Source organism: Meleagris gallopavo, chromosome 9 (genome assembly GCF_905368555.1).
Source record: "Meleagris gallopavo chromosome 9, MGAL_WU_HG_1.1, whole genome shotgun sequence".
Classification (NCBI taxonomy): Eukaryota; Metazoa; Chordata; class Aves; order Galliformes; family Phasianidae; genus Meleagris; species Meleagris gallopavo.
In genome coordinates this window covers 16537404-16560995 of record NC_139412.1, presented here as the reverse complement: position 1 = coordinate 16560995, position 23592 = coordinate 16537404, and the positions used below count along the sequence as shown (strand labels likewise).

General features: G+C 42.4%; 1 protein-coding gene across 10 annotated transcripts in view; it reads right to left on the bottom strand.

The window, feature by feature from the left end:
* Positions 1–9499: 9499 nt before the first annotated feature.
* LOC104912215 (uncharacterized) overlaps positions 9500–23592 on the bottom strand; it is a 53729-nt gene continuing 39636 nt past the window's right edge. For 9 of the 10 annotated variants that reach the window (XM_085230792.1, XM_085230794.1, XM_019618313.3 and 6 more), the window contains 6 exons: positions 21426–21635; positions 20203–20305; positions 17105–18685; positions 16213–16364; positions 15679–15781; positions 9500–11602 (listed from right to left, as the gene is read on the bottom strand). In XM_085230792.1, coding sequence (XP_085086918.1) covers positions 11430–11602; positions 15679–15781; positions 16213–16364; positions 17105–18685; positions 20203–20305; positions 21426–21635 — 2322 coding nt within the window. In that variant the 3' untranslated portion in view covers positions 9500–11429. The remainder of the gene's footprint in view (positions 11603–15678; positions 15782–16212; positions 16365–17104; positions 18686–20202; positions 20306–21425; positions 21636–23592) is intronic. The other variant, XM_031554708.2, reaches the window with a different exon arrangement.

Below are 23592 nucleotides of genomic sequence, written 5' to 3'. Positions count from 1 at the left end.
CTTGACAGTTATGCAACCGGTTGCTTTTCACATATTAAAACAAACATTTAATTTTATGCTCTTATTTGTCTTTAATCTAAACACACATACAAAAAAAAAAAAAAAAACCAAACCAACAACCTGTGAACTGTCTTTAAAATGGTGAGAATTTAAAGAAAAATGGTCCTGTTTTAATCATTGCTAATTATTTTTTCTCAAGATCATCACTGTTCTGTAATTTAACTTCAGATCCCCCAGTACTCAGACAGCCAGCTTTCCATCAAATCTCCAGGGTACCTCCATAATGCCAAGGATGTAAGCTCTAATCATGTTGCAGACCTGGTCAAGGCAAGATTACTTTTAAATGCAATTCCCCTTACCTAATGAATCTCATTCTGAGCATCTACCCCAACAGCCAGAGCCTCCATGCACCTCTCACCCAACACAGCACACCAGGTGTGCCAGAGATGCGATGCTTACAGCAGCAGGATGAAGACGATGGGATTGAATCCCTTTGCAGATAAAAACTAAAGGAGAACTAAGCACATTCTGTACTTATATCAAAATCCTTTTCTTACACTTAGCTTCCCTCCAGTAAATCACACATTAATTCTCTCTTGGAAAAATAAAGAAGCAAACCAGCAGAACGTTTGCTGAATGTAAATGCATAAATGAGAATTCCTTCTTACAACCACTGATGCTTTATTTTGTACGTGTAGGGAGGCTTCATGTACAAAATTGCACTGTCCACCATCTCTGGTAAGTTTGGAACCGGGGGCTGGTTTCAAGCAATTTTGCAGAGATTTCTACCACCCCCTCTATATGACAGCAAACTTGCATTTGCAGATTTGACTTTTCACACCCTCAGGAGACACTTGAACACTTTGGCAATAGTAGCACAGTTCACTGAATGAGAAATACAAACAGAAAGGCTTGTTAAGGATTTAGCATTTTTTTGTTAAACTAAAGTCAAAACCCATTATCTTTAAAATAAAAACAATAATAACTGCAGAATAGGAAGACAACCAGTTTGCCAGAGTCAGCAAAGGCAGCCATTCCCCGGACTAGTGATGAATGAGACAGGCCATGTGGAGAGCTCAATCTGTGCTTTACATCACGGTATGAATCTGCAGAACTGATACGCTTTGGTTTTGAAGCTAAAGAAGTTCAACTCAGACACAGCCCAGGGCCTCACAATGCCATTTGGCAGTCATAGAATCACAGAATGATCTGGGTTGGAAGGGATCTTTAAGATTACTTAGTTCCAACTCCCTGCTATAGGCAGGGACTCCTCCCACTACAGCAGGCAGCTCACAGCCCCATCCAGCCTGGCCTTGAATGCTTCCAGGATGGGATGGGGTATCCACAGCACCTCTGGACAACCTGTTCCTGTTCCAGTGTCTCACCACCCTCACAGTAAAGAATTTCTTCCTAATATCTAGTCTAAATCTACCCTCTGCCAGTTTAAAACCATTTTCCCTCATCCTGTCACTACGTGCCCTTGTAAAAAGTCCCTCCCCTGTCAGTTTAGAAACAGAATTGCTTTTAGGAGAATGCGGATAAGAAGAGCTAAGAGCCTCAGATTTCTTAGAGAAAAATCTATGCCAACATCTCAAAGTGCTCTTGACCCTTCTGCAAGATGTGGAAAACAGCACAAACATGACACCTAATCAATGTGGGTTATGGCTGCTAGTAGAAAAACCCAATGTGTATGTCTGTTCATCCCACATCCCCATAGCCTTGTAATGGCAGGATCAGACGTTCCCAACCCCTGAAGAAAATCTTCATTCATTTTCTCTAAGAACTAACTCAAGGTGGTTGGGTTTGTCAGGTTCAGCCAATTTGGCTAATACAAGTCAAGAGCAACTCCTGGTAATGTAGAGAGACAGACTGAGACGTGGTTGTTGGAACCCCTCTAAGACCAATTGGAATCTGGCAGGCCAGTTCCTCCCCACACACAGAGCAAGCTTCTCACAGCCTCTAAATGAAGCACAAAGTCCTTAATGCTAGTTACTAAATGAGAAGTGGCATCTCAGTGGGCTGCCTTGGCGGATTAATTCTAAATGCATAATTCAATATAGACCCACATAAACCTTTATGAATAGAAATAGGGGTTATGTAAGCATGTTCTTACAGCTTATATTGCAAACTCCTCACTACAGCTACCATTTCCGTGCTTTAGGTGTACAGCTGTCAGTCGACCAATTCAAAGAGAACCAAAAGAACAGCAGGTCTACCTCAAACCCACAGGCCATGTGGGAGATCAACCATTTCCGAGAAATCAATTCCTTTTGAACCAGTAACAGTTTACTTCAGCACACTATGAATCATAATAAAAAAGTCAGATTAGTTTGATGATCCCAGAAATACAGTCATCTTTTTAGGCGGGGATTAATGCTGCCTCCAGGGTAAATCCCTTTCTCATTGAATGCCTGCAGAACTGACCTGCAAAAATGATTAGCAGCTTCACTGGTTAAAAATATGGTGAAGGAGTTACTACAATTATTATTAAACATAATTATATTAATTAAAGCAAGAATGTCAGGCTCAAACTAATGGTAGCAGTAATGATGACCGCATGTTGATAGTAACAGCCACAATGCTCCTGGGCTACAGCTTAACAGCTTAACATGGTTCCTAAGAGCTAGAGAGTGGTAGGGGGTTAAGAACAAAAATAAAAACCCTTCCAAACATTCCCAAGCTTTGAGGAATCTTAGATCCAGAGCTGGACCAGAACATCCCATCTGATTCACAGCTCCTCAACCTTCAGAACCAAAGCATTGATTTTGTCTCATCTGATGAAAGGTCAGTAGAAAAAATGGTATCAAGGAACCCAAAGAAGCCAAAAGAGATTATTTTAGAAAGAAACAGCTGTTGGTTACCTGTTGAGTTTTGGAGAGGCTACCTAGGAAGCACGGGTATATTTGTTTTAAACATTATTTCACTGTAGAGTGCCAGACAGTGTGAATCTGGGACAATTTCTCTCAAATTCAGAATAATTCTGGCATACACAGAAGATTTGACCCTAAGTTCTGTGCTGAGATTTATATTTGAACAATACAGAAACAAAACAAACAAACAAAAAAGTCCAAGTTATAATCTTATTTAGACCAGACTAATTCCATTGGCTTTAGTAGATTTGTTCCTGACTGGCAGAGTTGTTCCCGAGATTTGAAAGAAAGCCCGGAGTGCCACTTAGCATTGAAATCCTTCTTGTTATATTACATTTCCTTGGAAAATTGCATCAAGTCTGTTCTTGCTTAAGTCACTCCCAGAAAGAAAACCTCTTTGCTGTGGAACTGTGGCTACAGACCCATACTGTTAATAAAAACAAATGCAAGAGTATAGCAAGAATACCAGTTCTGTCTGGGAAAATTGTTGGGTTCATCTGCTCAGTCAACACAAAGGAGTCTATGAGTCCATGCTTCTAAAATTCCCATTATCAGACTGAGTGACACTGCACAAGGCACAGTAATGGGATGTTCCATCAGCCCTGGCTCCGCATGCTGCCAGCATCGCTGACTCAACATCTTTCACATGGCAGAAGCCATGAAAAACTCACTTTAAGGATCAGGCTATTATGCAATGGTGTTGGTTGCATCAGTGCAGCAAGGAAAGCAGTGGGGGAAAGGGGACTAAAAGCTGAGGCTCTGTGCCTGCAAGGCAGTGACAGGACAGGAGCAGAGCCACTGACTTCGGGTGGGAGAGCTGTGGGCTTAGGGCAGCCCGAGTTCCCTGCAGAGTGATACTCCCTGCTGTCTGCCATGCCTCCAGCATTCCAGGGACACAAGCTGTCTTTCAAAAGGAGTGGCAGACTCTAAAAATGAATTGGTCCTGGCAGTATGGCTATATCGTCTCATTTTCAATTCTGCCTCCAAAGGAGAAATCCAAATGAAAAAGGGCAGAAAAAAATATAAAGCAGTATTACAAATATCATTTCCACTGTCTGCTTCAGTGACAAAGCAGAGTTGCAAACAAGACTACTGTTACATGTGAACTGCTGCAACTGGCCAAATCAGTGCATGCAGTCATGTGGCCACCTCTGCTGTAGGAAAACCACCACACCATGTTAACTGAACGTACCATGAAGGACACCAGAGATCACGTTTGGACAATGCCTGGCAGCAGCTCACTCAGATGTTTGTGCTGAAGCTGCACAGATACTTTTGCAGTACTGCAGCAGGGAGCTTCTGTCTGGAAGAAAAGCAAAAGGTCCTGCAGAGGTGAGTGACTGCTGGAGCAGAGGCAAGCACGCTGCATGGAGCAGCTACTCCCTGTTTGGATTGTAAAGGCGCCCAGAAGCACCTTATCAAACCTGGTTTAGGGAAAGTGCATTTTCTTGGAGCTTCTGGTCTATACCATAAGACCCTTCAGATCACGCTGTTTGGTGGTGCTACATTGTCTGTTGGGGAGCGAGGCCCTCCAGGCCCTGCTGTATGAGCCAAAGCTGTGTCCAGGAGGTCTGAGGCTGATCACAGCTCCAGAGTCATGCTGACCTGGTTTCCAGCCCTGGATTCCCAGGTGGTAACACCCAACTTCCCACCATCCGGTGATGCTGGGCTCGAGATGGCAACACCATCCTTTGTCACAGCAGCCCCTATCACTTTACACCCTGAGTTGCATTGCTGGAGTCTGCATGATGTGGGAAGAGCCATGTATAGGACATGGATGTGCCCTTCCTGAGGTCTCTGGGAGCTCTATGCTACAGGATCACATTTAACCCAGAGGCTTGGAGGAGATGGCAGGAAGTTTGCCATCTGCTATTTTGAAGGAAAGTCAACGAGCAGGGCCACAAAGCTTACTGCTTCCAGCTGATATATGTAGGAATTAAAGGCCATTTCTAGTCAGGCCACCAGGTAGAATATGCAAGTGAAAGGAGACACTAGAAACGTATCTTCATTTTTATGAAGGAATGTACCAATGTCTTGCTCTACTACAGTCTCATATAAAGTTGTCATTAAGTAATTCCTCTATAATGCATCATTCCCAGCAGTGGTTTTAATACGATAATCAAAAAACCACACTTTTCTGATCCTTGCCAGAGTGCTTCGCAAAATCTGGGCTCTGGCAATAAGTTATTGTCTGAAACTACTAGGCAAGTAGCAAGTGAAAAATGATGTCAATATGTCTGGCACTTAATATGCAATGCAAATATTCCTGTTGATTGTTCTCTCTCCGTATGTAGCACATCTTCACAGTCAGAGCTCTTTTTTTATAAACAAAGTGAAGCAAGGAGACACTTGTTTTCATAAGAGATCATAACACTAAGAGTGCTTATGTAATAAATTGTTCTGTCAAGCACAGATGGAAAACACAAAATGGAAAACACAGAAAATGAAGCTGTTTTCAAGCACCTCTGGTTTCCTTCCATGTGAATACAGATCAGGTCACTGATCTTTGAGCAGAGCTCTGTTGGCTTATGAAATGCTGTAAGAATTTCTGTTGGCTTATGAAATGCTAAGTCACACCCTGAAGCAGTGATGGAGCACCTGGTGGGAAGGCAGGGCCAACCCAGGGGAGCTCAGGTGCATGCAGCGCAGCTGAGTGACCAGAATGTGTGGAGCCAGGAGCCATCCCTTCACAGGCCTCGTTTAAGGGTTGGCAGTAGATGTGATGGGGGTCCTTCTGGAGCTCCCTGCATACTTGAGGCCTTCTTAAAGTAAGCAGCTTCTTTCCTTTAATGGTGTCCTCACAGCTGTTTATTTGGATGAATTCTCACTTGCTCCAGCCTAGGACCTTGCTGCTCTGCTTTCTATCATGTTACAAATGTTCTTCTAAAACAGATCATATGTTTTCCTCTCCTTTGCAATATGCATGATTCAGGCTCCAAGCTGAGTAAGTGCCTGTTTAGTTTAAAACGCAGCTCTGGTTTTATGTAGATATATCCTAACTTGTGCATCTACTTGTGACAGAGAAGTCACTTTATTTACTGTCATATGAATAAAACACACTTTCACAGCTCACAAAGCCCACAGAAGTTGTTTCTTCCTGCATGTACAACTGATAACACGCTGACCCTCTGGGGGGCACATCTCCCCTCTGTTTGCTTCTCAACGACTGTTTCTTTTCTTCACTTGCCCACGTCACTAGCAATGTACAGCCAGTACTTAGGCCAGCAGGAGTGACGCATTCATAGAAGGCAGCCAGCAACATCTCCTGCTTGTTAGCTCTGCCAGTGCCAATGGCACCGTTAAGGAAGGCTGCTGTGAGGAGCTCTATGGAAACACAACACAGCCCCAGGACTTTGACCACCCTTTCCCATACATTGCTGCCATTGCTACAATGGCCTTATTGTGTAATTTGGGAAAAAGTTACCTCAGTGCCACAGAAACATATTCCAGAAAAGTGTGGCAAGCTTCTAATTTGGGAACACTCAACCTCACCCTGCTATGTTGGAAAAATACCTGTAAGTTAAAACTAATTTGGAGGCCAGAATAAGACAGTAGGGAAAATATAATGGAGTATCAACTGTAATTGCTTAACAAAATAGGTTAAGGAGATTTCTAAGCAGAGCAGCATTGCCAATACTGACAGGTATGCAATCTTGAACTCGTTAGCTTTTCATTGGATTCCTGTAAAACATGGCTAGCTAGAAAAGAAGTTAAGAAAAAAGTAGGTTTGATCCCATACATGAAAAGGTAAAAAGTTTAGAGAAAGAAACTCTCTGTATTCTTTTTTTTTTTTTTTTTTTAAGGACCTGTTCTGAGGGGGAAAGAAGAAAAGATGAGAGTTCCAGGTATGGAACAGCCTTCTGTATTGGAATGTTTGTACCAGTCCCTTCTTTCTGCTTTTTCATTTCTGTTTCAGACAAAATTATATTAATGAAATACTCCATGACTTCAGTGGCTTTCATACCTACTTGTAGTTTTCAAACTAGGTTGGCTCATAGGTCAGAGTAGGAATTGGTGGACAATAATCCTGTTTACATCAACAGCCTGTAGGTTTTTCTGAACTGCCTCTAAAGAAAACAGCTATTAAAAGAATTTACTTTTAAATCCCTCCTCACACAATAGGAACAATAATAGCATCTCACTATTTCCAATAATCTGCCCCTAAAGCTGGGAGAAGTTGCAGAACTTTGGCTCTGTTCCTTTCTTAGGAGCTATGTTGCACAGCACTGTTATTTCAAGTGCTGCACTGCAGCATCCCACTGTGAGCCTTTTGTTTCTTGAGTTGTGCCATCATTCTTCCACAGATTCACCTTCATCCAACCATGCCCCTTCATTCATCCAGCTGGAAATATCTTAGCAACTTTTCTCATCTATAAAGATGCACGGTTTTGTGTTCCAAGTTTGGAATTTGCAGTTTATCCCACCTGCTTATTTCTATAAAATATTTTTATTATTAAAAAAAAAAAAAAAAGGTTGCACTCAACCTCTGTAGCAAGAACTAACTCAGGCTGTAAGAACAGCAATACCCCATAATGAATAATGACTCTTTGAGTACAAACCAAAATGCACATAGAATGCAAGTGTACCAAGCAAGAAACCAAGGCCAGAATCCTAAACAGATGTCAGGATTCCCTAAATGTGAGAGGTTCCACACCATAACTGACGACATTTCGGTGACAATTGATGAGATGTTTGTCAAACCAGGGGAAGCCTAATGTAAATGTAGGTAGGGTAGCACACACTAGAGGAAAAGACAAAGAGGGACAAGTGTCTGACCCTGTAGGCAGCTAATTGCCTCTGTGGTTACTAGAATCCTTCCAGTAACAGTTCTGAAAGACAAAGTATCATCACAGCCTAATGTCTTTTCTGTATTGATCTGCAAAGCACTTAACTGAGCAAACGGGACAAGCTCAACCTTTCTAAGCTGAGAAGTTCTACTGTAATATTAAGTATATATTAAATTCAAGCAATTAAAAAGAGTCTATTGCTGCTTAGGGGACTTTCTCTGTCCAAACATGACACAGGAAACAGGACAGTAGAGTTTTCAGAATGGTCAGTCATTCCTCACTATTTGAAGGCCTTCTAAACCACGGTCATTGAAATGAGGACTGGCTCCATGGTTATATCTGAAGTTTAGAGTTTTTGATTCTTTGGGTATATTTAGGAGATGTTATGCCTTGTTCTGGTAATGAAAATGTTTTGGAGTACTGACAGTAGTGCATAGCTTTGGATTATTTTATTTCTTTGTTTAAATGGACTAATTCCTACTTGCCTGCAAACCCAGTTAACTGTAAGTTGATTCACAGCTGGATGATAACATATCAGTCTCTTTTAGCCCAATTCATTATAGATCACTTTTACAGTAAGAGGGACCTCCACAATCTCCAGCTAGGTACATGCCAAGTTGCTGTTTGTATCTCTGATCTCGCCCATAAAATCATCAGACTCTGTACCCGGATGAAGATCAGCCTTTGGCCAGGCAGCAGGTGTTCTGAGCAGTAGAACTAAAATTCTAAACTGCGATTCCCTGTTGGATGCAGTCACGTATCCCCCTGCGTGGCCTCCTCACATAACTGAACTCCCTACCAGTGGCTCCAGTTTTCAGTGACTCCTTGTGATGAGATAAAGCATTTTTTTTCCGCACTCCATAGCTCCAAAACCTCCATTATATCACAAACAGCAGTACAGCTCACTCTGTCTCCTCCACTTTCACAAAAGCTTCCAGTCTCCCAACTGTGATACTGCATAGTGAGTTGCAAGTGGAAATCTGCTTTCTGCAACACCCAGAAGCCCTGTTCTCCTCGGGGATGGCACTAGCACCCTCTGCTGTTGTACAGGAGCACCAAAGCCAGCTGAAACCCAGGGCCAGCCCTGAGTGCAGGGCATCATCTCAGGGACAGCCCTCAAGATCACTTGCTGAAGGCCCTGAGCCACAGAACCTCACAGTTACACTCTTGGCAATGTGACTTTGAGGCAGCTTATTTCCAAAAGCAGTGATTGTGTTTGGAAATAATCATCTTTCTTTGGTGTTGTTTTTTTTTAACCATGCAGAATGAGCTTACTGTGGTAGTTATCTGCACTCATCCATCACCTACAATCTACAAGTGGGCAGCGGGAACTCAGAGCCTCACGAATGCAACAGTCAGCTTTTATAAATGTATCAATAAATCACCAGTGATTCAATGTTGATTTTAAAACCTCATCTTGTGGTTACGTGAGTTTAGTTCTGATTTCTACCTCTCCATGCTTTTTGTCCTCTTGGCTGTAGAAAGAAACTGGAATAAAATAACTTCAGAAAGGCAAGTAAATACCAAATGCAGCATCACATGATTCTCATGTTCCTTTCTTCTTTCTGAAAGCAGCCTCAAGTGGCTGGTGAGTAACTCTGAAATCCATTCAAACGAGTATTCACAAAATTCCTTGCGATCTCAGCAGTGCAAGCTGACCATGACCTACAGGAGCTGCAGCAGCCCCAGAACAAAAGGAGCCATCAGCCGTCTGATGATGTTTTACATTTTTAAATAGATTTAGGAAACCTTATTAGTATGACCACAGGTGTTGATCAGTGCCAGATCACACAAAATCATCCCAAAACAAGATCTATGCACTATATCCACACAGAGAGCACATTTTAAGCAAATACCTCTTTTTAATTTTTTCCTTACAATTTCCTTTCCTCCCTTTCCAAATGAGGGCCATCTCTTGCTCACTGTTTCCAAGGAATTGCATCGTCACCATTGACAACCACATTTAATAGTAAAATAAAAATGAGAAAGGAATACAAAAGGGGTTCCTTCAAGACAAGGATTACAAAAGCATATGTACATACCAAACATAATGGAAACAAGATCAAAAGTGAAAACAAGGACAGAGAGATTCTAGTAACATTTGCAGTACTTTAGGGAAAAGACCACAATCCACACTAACCAAAAGAGAAGAGTTTGCTGAATAAGGAAATACATGTATTTTACACAGGGTCAGTAAGTGTCTGATGGGGTGGCAGCTGGACAGAACTTCAGAAATCAAAGCTGAGTATGTCCACTTACATTACACTCAAAAGTTTCAGAGGAATACAGATACTTCAGATCCTTGCAAAAGAAGAAATTACTGTTAAAATAAAGAAAACAAGTAGTAAAATAGGACTGGATTAACAAACCAGCAGTGAAACTCTTAGTCTTTTTTGTGTTAGTACGAAACAAACAATCTATAGCTTCAGTGTGCCCACTTGGTTAAGTTTTCACCTATATAGAAGAGTCCACAATCTAGCTCCTAATTAATACTGTTTTCAATTATTGTGATCTATATATATAAATTTGGGCCAAGACTGGAAGACTGAAGTCTTCCTATGTGACGCCTATTTTTTGTTTTGCAATTAATCCTACAACTTTTTCCTCAGAAATACCTACCACCTATCCAACTAAAAACTGCCCATCAGCCAAGTCAGCCTTCAAAGTTTGCACTGACTGTAAACAAGAATTGTAAATGTGCAATGCTGCAACAAAAGGGACCTGTAGGTGCTGTTGTCTTTTAAGCCACTAACATCATTTTATAAAGCTTTTCTTTCAATAGTCTGCTCCCTTCAATGATGGCATTTTTAGACTGATGTTGGGTTACTGGTTAAAGATAGATGACACATGGGGGAAAGTAGCCCCTTTATCACACAAGAACGTGAAAAATGGAGTGGCCTTTGTTGAAAACATGCTGTGAATTTCCAGGTAGCAATGAGTTTCCATCCGCTGCCACTCTTTAAGAGAAAGGGTTTGCTGATGAATCTCACAAAAAAAAAAAAGCACTCTTTGCCATAATTAAAGAGTTTTTTGGGGGTTTGGTTTGTGGGTTTTTTTTGGTAGATTATTCCAGATTTCCAAACAGACAACCAAAAACAGAGTGGATGCTAGAGCATGATGGTTTTCTAGGATGTGGGAGAGAAAAGGAGGCATGTGTCTCTGGGTCATTCCACCTGGCATCACTGAGCAAAGCACAAGACCTACAGCACTGTGATTTCAATTATCCAAAAGGCAAAATTACTCCAACTCACAGTGCTGTTTGGATCCCGCAGCTATCACAAAATAGGTCCATTAGCAATCAGAAGCAAATGCAGACCATCACACACAAGTGTGATGACATCAATGCCCATGAGTCACAATGATGCATCATTGTACAGCATCATACCTATTTTATAGCAAACATTAATTCCTTAGCCAAAGCCACATTGCACAAAACACTACATCATTCATGGAAACATGAGAAACATATTTGTAAGGGAAACATTTCAAAAGCCTGAAGGACATCTTCTTGGAACATCAGTGTCTTTTAGTCAAATACATAAGTGTATGACATAATGATCAAGTTTTCCTAGTAGTTGGTAGTAGAAAATCCTCTGCTTGCTAATACTTCAAAATTGAGCCCCAGATGGCATTTCTTCACTGTATATTTACATACAGCAGTCTGAACAAAAGTTCTAAGGCTCTAATTTCTCAAAAAAATGATCACAGTGAAGGATTTAAATGGAGTTAATGCAGCTATTGACAGTACAAAGAAGGATGTCCATGTCATTTGCTATTGTACAATCTGGGGCATTTCACTCCATGCTTTGGCTTTCTTCTTGGCCAGGGATAGCCAGGGTGGTTCAGCAGGACTGCATGGTGTCATTGGCAGATTAGAAGAGTGTCTTGCTTCCTTTTCAGCAGCAGGAATCACAGATGCTTCCTGAGCAACAGGTCCAACTTTACCTGCCAACAAGAAGACATCCATCACTCCTCAGAAGACTAAAGAGTTAAAAACTCAGTTTCTGCCAGTAATATTTTTGTTCTCTGGAAAGAAAATCATTTTACAGCCCAGAATGTCTGTGACTCAAGAATAGAATTCAGAGAAATTACTAAACTGGATATCGCTGGCACTATCTGGTCCAGCTACAATGAAGGCTAGGACTAGCTACTGCAGTGGAAAAAATTGTATCAAGCTTTTAGTTGACAAAGCTGTCTGCAAAAGAATCTTCTCCTCAGTGCTAACAGCAAGTGTCTAGCCCCTGACGTATGAAAATGTTCTTCAAAATTCTTCAAACCTGAAGCCCCAGATATTTTTATAACACATCTTCAGGGCTAACTCATTTCTTAATCTTTTCAAACTCTTAATTGCCATGACAGACAGTGCAAAGCAAGGAGCTCCACTGCCTTTTTCTGCTCTGTGACTAGCAAGAATGTCTGGGAATAAGACTACTGAGTATGAAGGAAAATGGAAGCAAAATACTTGCAGGGCAAGGATCACCCCAGGCTCACAGAATCACAGAATCACAGAATTGTAGGGGTTGGAAGGGACCTCTAGAGATCATCGAGACCAACCCCCTGCCAAAGCAGGTTCCCTACACCAGGTCGCACAGGTAGGCGTCCAGGCGAGACTTGAATATCTCCAGAGAAGGAGACTCCACAACCTCCCTGGGCAGCCTGTTCCAGTGCTCCGTCACCTCACCGTGAAGAAGTTCTTACGCACATTCGTGCGAAACTTCCTATGCTGCAGCTGATGTCCGTTTCCCCTCGTCCTGTCTCCACGTACCACTGAAAAGAGACTGGCCTCACCACTATGGCCGCCACACCTCAGATATTTGTAAACCTGGATCAGGTCCCCTCTCAGTCGTCTTTTCTCAAGGCTAAACAGACCCAGTTCACTTAGCCTTTCTTCATAGGGGAGATGCTCCAGGCCCTTCACCACCTTTGTGGCCCTCCGCTGGACTCTTTCCAAGAGCTCACTGAAGGCTTAAAAGAAAACTGGTATATGGTTTTCAATTCTGCTCCAGCAATATTGTTAAACACTACGTAGAGGTCAAATGCAAGAAGGTGGGATTCTGGAGGAGCTAGATGCTCCTTTAATTGCAGCCTAACACAAGCCTGTCATCCTCACAAAGGGCAAAAGACTGTAGATAGGACTCCTTGTATGGCTTTGAGTTACTGTTTAGAAAAGGCATCCTCCCTCCATCTTAGAAAATTTTCAAGATTGATGACTTCAGACAGCCTGGCATGGGGCATCACATTTCTCAAGATATGATTCACAAGTCTTTCAACATTGTGCTCTCTCCATCCCTTTCAGCCCATACAGGACACTGTTTTCATGTCCAAGTCAAGCTGGGAAAACATTTCCTCAGTACCCCATTAGCCTGTGTGTGGCATGTGGCTGGCAAGATGAGGCTGCTGTGCTCCAGCACAAGAACAGAGGCCACATAGGGACTTGTGCAACACTAAGTACAGGAAGGTTGATCTTGCACACACTTAAATCGATGAAAACTGTCAATCAGCTTCATCAGCCACACTCCAAATCAAAGCTAAGGAAGTTCCATATCTCCATGCAGGAGGTCTCCTTTCACAGCCCTGACTCACTGCTATCCTTGCAGGAGGTAAGCTATACTTAGGAATAATGGAGCAAGTGTACTATCCACTAAAAACAGGCTGCAGCTCTACATACACAGCACATTTTTTTGAAAGCATCTAGGAGGATATAGGAATTTAAGTGTACTGAAATCTTGAAAATGGGTTTTCACTTTTCAGGAGACAAACCTCACCATGCTTAGAGTAAAGTGAAAGAGAGAAGAGGCAAGCTAGGTAGTCTTCTCATGGTTATGGGAACATGTGGGCATGGGCTGTCACAGCAAAACAAACCAAACGCACTCAGTTGCATAAGTATCTGATTTCTTGGAATTTGTTTCCAAACTTAGCTGACACTGAGCTGTCCTGGCTTTTGCTGCTGCGTACAGAATGTGCAGAATTGTACACAAGTCCTCAGCCATCTACTATGGGAGAAGAAAACTGCTCAAGTTAACATAAGCCAAAAAGCAAAATCCAAGTAAGCATCTCCTCTGGATACTGAATCTATATCTCCTCCACCAATAGCACCTTCAACTGGGTAAACTGCTGGCTGTGCTAATGGGAACTGAATAGGAAGAGGAGAGTTTACATTTGGGATTCCTAACTTCCTGCTCACGTGCTGATTGTGCTGAGTGTTTCCAAAGTGTGGTTTTCTGAGTAGTTAAGGGGTGATGTTTTCCTTAAACATCGGCACTGGTTAGAGTTCTCTGTGACATTCCAAGAGTGGAAGACTATCCCAAAAATGTTATTCCTGGAGGGGAGAAATAGTCCATGGTTATCAGGAAACTAGGTCAGTCCTTGGGAAGAGGTGATGCAGAAAAATTCTGCTGCAAGGCCGACAGGCGGGATGAGTTCTACGGGATGAGCAGCAGCATGCTTTGTGTAATTCTGGGCTTCTGCTGAAGAGTGCATGGCTTCCAAGACATGGATAATTCAATGCAGAAATCCAGCCTGTTTGGGACAGCCTTTCAAAGGAAGACTGCCATTTAATCTGAGCAAAATTCTCACTTTGCAACTAAAACCGTGAGATGAAGTTGGCCTGTAACAGAATACTTTCTAAAAAAGATTGTATTTTCATCCCCTACCTATAGTTCGACTAGCAACTGACATAGAGACTCCCTGCAGGTGCACATTCTCAACTGGTCAGCTGCCTGGAGTAAGAGAGAAAGCTCATTTTGTAGCACTTGTAAACTCAAAAAGGGATAAATGGTCTATAAACAGCTACCGTAGGGAAGAGGCAGGGATGTAACCCCTTAGTGTCTCTAATAACAAGAATTCTGGGTGCTGTGGATTGTAAGGGGAAAGTGGCCTTGTAGTGAAAGTGTCAGCAATAGGAATCTGGATCAGAGCCACTCCTCTGACAACTGAGGCATTTCTTATCTTCTTAGGCAGCATCTGAAATCAGTAGTTTTCAGCTCACATAAGATGCTCGTACAGCAGAAGAGCTGGCTTATCTGTACCTAGCTGGAGCGTGCTTGGCACCACACTGAGTGAGCAGGGAGGTATAAGCTGCAGCCCAGCAGTAGCCCTGGAAAAGGCATATGAGTCACAATGTCTGAGTCACACTCTTCCCCTGCATTTCTCATACAGAGAATCAGAGTTAATAGGGCAGGAGAAGGGCCTTTCAACCTCTGCTCTCCCAGGCGTGGAACTGACTCTTACTTATATTATTCCTGATGGGTGTTTATCTAACCTCTTCTTAAACATATCCAACAATGGAAACTGCAGACTATCAAGAAGACCTTATCCTATTCGGTATATCAGTACTCTCTATTGGTAGGAAGTTTTTCTGCCTCCCCAGTGCATTCTAAGCTCATGCAGGGCATGAGCTTCCTCTCTGCAGCAAATTAAGTCCTTCTGTAGACTAAACAACTCCACTCCCATCAGTATTTCCTGGCTGACTGGCGGTCTTGAAGACCCGACCTTTTTGCTGCGCTGTTCTGGACACTATCCAACTTCAACTGTTCCCTGGAAAACATTTTTTAGTATTGATCTTTGCCAGTAATAAATCACCGTTCTGTTTAAATGCCATTCCATGAACTGACAGTGGAGACGAAAGCGCATCACTTGCTTTCTCTGCTGAAAAGCCAGTGTGTATAAAACTTAAACACATGACCTAGCACATATATGACTTCTATGCAAACTACAGTCTGAACAGGACTCATAAAAAGTATGCTGATTATTCAAAAGAATAGAATCACGGAATCATTAAGGTTGGAAAAGACCTCTAAGATCACGTAGCCCAATCATCCACCTACCACCCATACTGCCCACTAAACCATGTTCCTCAGAACCACATCTACACAGTTTTTGAACACCTCCAGGGATGGTGACTCAACCACCGCCTTGTACAGCCTGTTCCAGTGCATCACCACTCTCCATTCCCTACCACTTTTACCACTCACTGGTGTAAATTATATCCATTATGTAAAGATGTGGCTGAAAGAGAATACCTGCTGCAGCACACACACTGGTCTTCATTTGTGGTTTCTTCTCCTGAGTCCTCAAGCTAGAAGGCATGTTCCTCTGTATGTTCTCATTACCACAGATGACTTGCTAGAAAAGGAGGAAGAGAAAACGAGAATGCAAATAAGAAACCTGCCAGATAGCTGTGTTCCTTAAGCTTGCCATTAGAGCTCTGGTAGCATCTCCAAATCTAACTATGGAAATGCAGGAAAAGCCAGACAGGATAGTTAGGGAGCAAGAGGGCAAGAAGTAAGATAGTTGTTAAAAATACAGGGTCACTGCACATGCAAGCAAGTTATCCTCTCTTTCTCACTGAGCAGGAATTTAAGGCTTGCACAGGAAATATATGCAAGAGTCAGTGGAGAAGCCAGACCTTCTGTACAGTTTCTGCAGTGAAACAGAAGCACTGGAGCAGATCTGTGAATGCTGTCTGTAGGGCACCAATAGTGAGAAAGCTGCTGCACTGCACAGCAGCTCTTGGTGAAGGATTTACCCCCAGTTAACTTTACTTGGTACTCTACCTCCTCTTGATCAACTCTGCTCAAGATTTGCTCTTCAGCCTTCTGTTCTTTGGCAAGAGGGTGGTCCTGGAAACCCTTTTGTTTTAGTTTTGCCATGGAGATCCAAGCCGGCTCAGAGGAAGCAGTTTCCAAATGTAGAGAGAATACTTTTTCTATGAAAGAAATATTTTTGAAATAAAGAAGGGATTTAGGTCAAATCAGCCAAAAGCTAGAGTGTTTTCCGTTTTAAATCCTGCTTCTGTAATACCCTTTGAACACTAGGGAGATAAAATTACCTTCCCTGATGATCCTGTCCTTGGCAATAACCATTTTTCTGTTTATTCTAGAGTTTTTTACCCAACTATGCTTCCATTTAAGTCCATGGCAGAAGTCCCACTGAGACCATTGTGAACCGGATTTTGCCTTTGAAACAACATCCTTACATTGCAGATTACAGTAAGATAACCATTATTTTTTCATGTTGGCTGTAAAACACAGGCTACCATTTTGCCTTTTGAGTTTTTTAAATTAAGTGACTATAGGAAAAAAACCATGCCCAGTGCAACTCCTAGTTAAGGTTTGAACTACTGCAGTCTGGAAAATTAACTGCAGAACAGCAGCAACTTTTACAAAGCTGTGTTAAAACTCCAACTACATGCAGAAATAGGTTGCACCAGAAATGTTCCAGATGCTCTTAAGCTCTTATTCTGACATTATTCTTGCTGGAACACACCCCTCATTAAGATAAGCCAAGAATTCTCTTGACTGGCTAAATCATCAAGCTATGAAATGATGGTAATAACAAGCTCAAGGCTGAGTTTGGTCCTCTTCAAGAGAATTTTATCTATTGTTTGCCATTTTTTCAAAGGTCAGCATTTTCTACAATGTTTGAGTAAAAGCACAGCATAAATACCTGAAGTTTTAGTACCATTTTGCTTCTTTGTCCCTTCTTCTGATCTTGTCTTGGGAGGATTTTTGTCTTCTAGATCGGCTTGTTTTAAAAATGATGTTGTGCTACCAGGAAAGCTTGGAGGTGGCTTCCCAATGCTCCCTGGCTTCTGATCCTCCTTGACTGCAGCAGAAACAGTGGGAGCAGCTGAGGGGAGCAGCTTTGGAGACTCAGCACAACTTTCACTCTGGTACTTCAGTAAAGAAGATGTCCTCCTTAATTTGACCCCAAAAGGATTTTCAGCATTTTTTGCTTCATGGTCAGCCCATTCCAGAGAAGAATTCAAATGCAAATCACCTTCCCTACAATCTCGATCAAATCTGTTGGGGTTGTTTTTCATAGAATCCTGGATGTCTGCATGTTGTTTTGTTATTCCTTCAAATAACTCTGATCTTATAGGGGAGGTTGGGGAACTTCTGATATAGGAATCTTCCTTGGAATTTGACGCCCCCGAGAGAGATCTTTGCCATGCAGGTGCAATGGTAAACCTAACTGGCTTTGCAGCAGCAGTCTTTAGCAGACTTTGTATATTTTCTTCTGAGGACTGACTGTCTCTCTCTGGTTTCCTGTGAGAAGCTGTACTGCTTACTTGGTACTCCTTACAGTCATCGTTAGAAGAGACATTACATGTCAGCCCAGCCAAACTTGAAGAGGCCAGACTTTCAATGGAAAGCTTTTCAGAAGCTTGCAATGTGCAGGTCTGCTGACTGACATGGTTATCCTCTGAAACAGGACTAGGTATTTCTGCTTTAAAGCATACTTCCAATTTGCTGGGAGGTAGCAAGCAACCTGCTTCTAACACAGATGCAGCAGTGTCTATTTTTTTTCCTGCATTGCTTTTGGATGGCTGAAATTCCATTTTTTCACAAGTTTCGTTGTCGTTTCTTGTTACTGAGCTGTTGTCAGGCTTCAAAACATCCACTGTCTTGACGTCAGAAAACTCTGAATCAGCTACAGCAACCTGTGAAGTGCTCACAACGGTATTTAAGACAGACTGGTTGGAACAGCTCTCATTAGTACCCAGAGAAGCTTCTACTTTGCCAATCAATAGTGTACCCACCTTTTCCTGTTCTTGGACATTTTGGTCCACAGATTTTGCTGGGGAGTTTTGTGCAACATATGCCAATACAGTTATACTCTCCATTTCAGTGCCGCTGCTACACGAGTTAGCTGCTAGTACACCTGGAAGCACAACAGCTCCTGCTTCACTTTGTTGAGATTTTGGAAGTGCAGATACTTCCATACTGGTATTTTGCTGATGTAAATTCAGTTCCCCAGAAGTACCACCTGAACGCTGCAGCACTGCAGCACTGTGCTGTTCCCCCAGGCTCACTGGAGGAGACTCAGGTCTCAGAAGGGATGTGGCTGCATTACAATGATGGTCCACATCTGGAAGGCATGCATCTTCTTGCAGCAGAGTACAAGAGTCTTCTGCCACAAGTGTGGAACTGTAGGAGTCAGGGTCAGCATCAGCAGGACATTTCACACTTGGTGTCTCCTTAGAACCACCTCCCTTTGCACCATGTTCCACATGGGCTGACAAGCCTATATTAAACAAAAGAGAAGAGTGTGCACTTCAAGGTTCAAGCACCATCTATATTAGTAATTCATACCAGAAAAATGGCTGTTAAAAGCATACTTTAAAATAAAGTTAAATGAGTGTTGTCTGCTTAAGGTGTACTTTATCATTGGCAGTTTAGTTCTTTTCCGTGTGCATCCTTATTTGTAAAGCTAACGTATAGATTTCTGGATATCTGGATTTCCCTAGATATTTCTTCATGTGTGTACCTAAAACAGTTGTCTAGATTGATCTGGAGGATTTTTTTGTGTTTGAACAGAGGATCTCAGCATCAGGTAGCACAGCCTCCTGGAGATGCAGCAGGGCTGCTGAGCGCCTGCACAGCAGAGAGATGTCTGCACATGGAGTAACTCTGATGTGTCTCTCTGTGAAGCAGCTCAAGGGACGGCTGCAGGGACAGGTAACACATGTACCCCAAAGTGAGATAAGCAGCTCACCTGGGGCTGATGTTACCCTTTATCAACTATAGAGTGTACAATAAATCCAGTCCTCCCTGAGCACCTGAGACCCACCAACCTGCACAGATATCTGGGAAATCTGGGATAGAAATACACCAGCAAGACTCATCACAGCTGACACCTTCAAGTGCAGACTCAGACTCTTCTCCAGCAGGTCAGCCCCTAACCTGTACTGATGTGTGCATTTACTCCTCCCCATGTGCAAGACTAAAACACAATTTGTGTACAGCAGACACAAATTAATGCAATAGAGATGCCCAGCTAGCAAGCAGGTGATGTCTGTGTGCTCCATTTGATGCTCGCTCCTGTGAAACAGCAGGAATTCTCAGTGCTTTTCATGCAAATGACAGACACTAATTTCTTGAGCTGGCAACACTTAACATCCCACATGGTCAGGCCCTGAGTCTGCCCTGAAAATAAGATGCCAACATTCCCACTACACTGTAGCATTACAATCAGTCGGTGCACTTTTAATATAGGGCTAAGTAAAAATGTATGCATCATTCTGCAGAAATTTCAGTTGTTTTTACAAGATAGATTACAGCTGTTTTACCACACGTAATTAGCTGTTATTCAAATGATAAGAGGACAGGCAGGAGAGGAAGGACTAGTAAACAAGCCAATTAACATCACCTTACACATGTAACATACAATTACAGAATCACAGAATCAGAGGATCACAGAATGGCTTGGGTTGGAGCAATGCTGAGGTTGTTTTCTTCTGAATTTCAGGGAACTCAACCCCAGCCAATGTGAACTAGCCAGCTGTGTAGTACTGGTACTTCTGAACCTGCTACATTCACCTCACTTATTTTTTCATGCTGTCCTCAAACTTCACCATTTCAGCAGCACAGTTTGACTGGAGAATATGATGTCACCATCACACTTCATCAGCCAGGACTGGTTTTAAAGTATAAAACCTAGAAGGTGCCTGGTTTGAAAGAACTCTCAGCCCAAATAGGTCATGTAGGCCTATTATAGAAGAGTTCAATCCATTGTTTTGAAAAGTCACAAGTTTGCATTACCTTCCCAATCGCTTTTATGCTGGTCACTTTCAAGTAATTCCTCTGGATTTCCCTTCTTTTCTGGAGTTCCACAAAGGCATGCTTCTTTTTCTATGTGTTCCACCTAATGAAGTGCAGAAAGATGTTTTAATTAAAGAATAATGCACAAAAATTGTATTTTATACATACACATGGATGCTTTTGAATACACAAAACATTTAGAAACAAAACCTGTCTTCTGTTATTTACCAACACCGTGGGTAATGAGCTATCCCAGTTAAGAAGCTCAAAATCATTCATGTTTTGAACTATCAAAGATCTCTAGAACACACAGAGATTCATGTACTCTGAGAGAAATGACCATGTTTTGAAGAGATCGCCCAAGCCACCTGATGACAGAACAGAGCAAGGCAGAGACATCACCACCACTTCTGGTACCTCTGAGCACCATTCCAATTAGCTTTTCTCCTTCAGTGCTACGGCTACACCAGCTGCAGCACAAAGAACATCCAGCAAAGATGCTACAGGGCCCAAGTTTCCAAGCAAACCTAATTCTATATTCCAGTCTTCCTGAATTTCCAGCGCTCCCTCCCTTCCTCAGAGTGGGGCACTTCTAACTCCAGGACAGATTGCCATGCATGGGTCTATGATGGAGAGGGCAACCTGCAGTATAGAAGGGTTATTCCTTTTTCCTTCATCCTCCAGCTCGACTGTTGCCTTTCCTTGTGGCAAACGTCACCTTCACATTTCTTAGAGGGCAGGAGGACAAGCCTCTCATCCTAATTTCTCTTTTCCAGAAGGTCTCACATCCCATTATCACTCAAGTCTACTTTCTCAGGCCCCAGGGACAGCTCAAGACTTTCTGTATTTTTTTGTTTTCATCCATCTCAACAACAGATTCTCACAAGCAAAGGCACAACCCTTCCTAAGACCCTTCCTTTGGCATACAAAGAATTACAACAAAGATAATCTGAAATTGTTTGTAGAAGTAGGCCTGGGCTCCTTTAAAACTGAAAACAAGCTTTTCAAACAATATGGATGTTTTTACAAATGAAGTATAACGTGAAATTTTTTTGACTGAATAATGAAAAAAATTAAGTTGCATTTTCATTCAGCACCTATTTCATTGAAGTAATGGGTTGGTAAAAAATGATGAGGTTTGTCACCTATTTCCAGAAGGGAAAAAGTAAAGGAAGGTGAGCATGTTCTTTTTGCACAGGAATTCTTTCCCAGAGGAGACTCACCTGGCTTTGCTGGCTCTTGCTGGTAAAGCCCTTCTGTCTCCGGGGGTTGATGGCAATGCGGTGCCGGGCAGCAGAGGTGTCCAGGCAGCCCAGGGGGCTGGCAGGGATGGTGAAGTCAATGGGAAGGGAGCTGCTGCCCCGTGAGCATGCAGCCCCTAGAGCAGCAGAGGCTGAAGGGCTGATGGGCCTGGAGGAAGCTCCAGAAGGTATCTGTAAAACACAGACATGTCACTGTACGTTTTGCCCACCCTCCCCATAGCTCTGAAACATCATTCCTTTGCTAGCTTACTCTGTTTCAGAAGCCTGAAATGGACATAAATCTTTACTTTAATGTCTAATGCACGTCTAATGTTGTTTCTCCACAGAGATTCCTCAGCTCTGCATGTTCACAGCTGTGTATTACACAGAAGTGAGAAATGCCCACTGCAAGTGCCTCAGCTGCCCCTTCCCATTGACTGTCTGAGAAGCCATTTGCAATATATATATGCACCAGCAGGAGACACTGGTGCAGTTTTTATAGCTGCCTCTTCTTCCTGATAATGAGACACAATGCGGGAATGTATTATTAAAAAGCCACAACAGTATGGGTATTTTCTCCTCATTCCTTCTACTTCTAAGAAAGTTACCACAACCACTCTGCTCTTAATATCAGCCTCCCAGAACAAAACCCAATGCTTCTCTCCAACACGTCTCCCAGAACCATCTCCCAGACAGTGATGTGAATCTCGTCCTCATACCAGTGCTGCTCTGGGGAACTAAACAGCAGCAACCTTAGATTAAATGATGAAAATACAGCGTTTACAGAAGTGCTTGTAGAGAAACCCCTAAACATGCAGTGGGACTGCTACTGTTACTGATTTGAAATGCAGCCCTGCAAAATGTCACACATGCCCAATAAGTTTGATTCAGCCTAACACACTCACTACTTTGGCTTTGGCCACAAAAGCAGGTGAAACAGCCATGCGCTTGGCATTTGGTTTGGTTTACGCCTGACATACTGCATGGAATGTAAAGCATATGTATGCTGATAAAGTTCTAAAGGTAACAAGAGCCTCTTACCAACTGAGCTACATAAACTAAGTATGCTGTTTTGTGTTGAAAGCAACTCAAGCTCATTTTCCTTATTCTCTATGCCATCGTAGGTCTGAAACAAGTTACAACAGAACGTCTGAGATTCTGCTCACATAAGTTTTAAACATTGTGAAAAGACAAAGAAGAATACATCTAGTAAATAGCTATTACTATAATTCTATAAGATTAATGTTATGCTAAGCTCAAAAGGATCACATTCAAGTTTTTCTGCTTTCAACTGTGGAATCACAATTCTGCTTATTTAATATACAAACCACCTGAAACTAGCATCTGAGCCACTGCTGTTATAAATGGCAAATGTATATAGCCTATTCCACTGAGGATATTCAGGATATTTTTTTCCTGTGAGCACTGACTGATGATTGGTATCTTCTCTTCTCTCACCAACAGTGGAGCAGAGACAGGCTTTGTGCACCAACGTTGGAGTGTAAGGTAGGTTTGGTACTGGTTCTCATGCAGTGATGGAACCCTGCACAGAGAGTGCTGTGAGGCACATTTCCTACAGAGTGTCTGTGTCAAAAAATTGTTCCAGCCACAGAAGTGGAGGCCCTACTTTGATTTTATTCACCCTGGGCTGAAGTTAGATTTCCATAAAGGCTCTCTAGCAAAGCAGTGTCAGTGCTGGTCAATCTCTGCAAAGTCACCTGATGCTGGCTTTGACAGTCTCAGATTTATCCCCAGTTAACCAGAAAGTTGGCATCTGTAAATGCAGAAGTCTCCAAGAACTGACACCAGCGATGTAGCAGAGTTTTTCACACAGCATGAAGGCCTTGGAAAGCCCAGGGACATAACAGAGGGCGAAGATGTTCAGTAACTATCTTCTACATCAAAACCAAGTAAAACGTAAACCACCACCAGTGTGTAGATTCACACTGCTTAGGATCGAATTCTCTTTAATAAATACAAACGTTATTAAATGGAACAAATGTTGTTGAGTTCTTGGTGCTCTTCAACATTTCTTTCATCTCCGGGATGAGGTCATTCCCTGTAGCAACTTGTTCTACTAGTTCAAATCCTGGCATTAGACAAAGACCTACAAATGCTAGTGAAAAAAACACCTGATGATTGCTTTGGA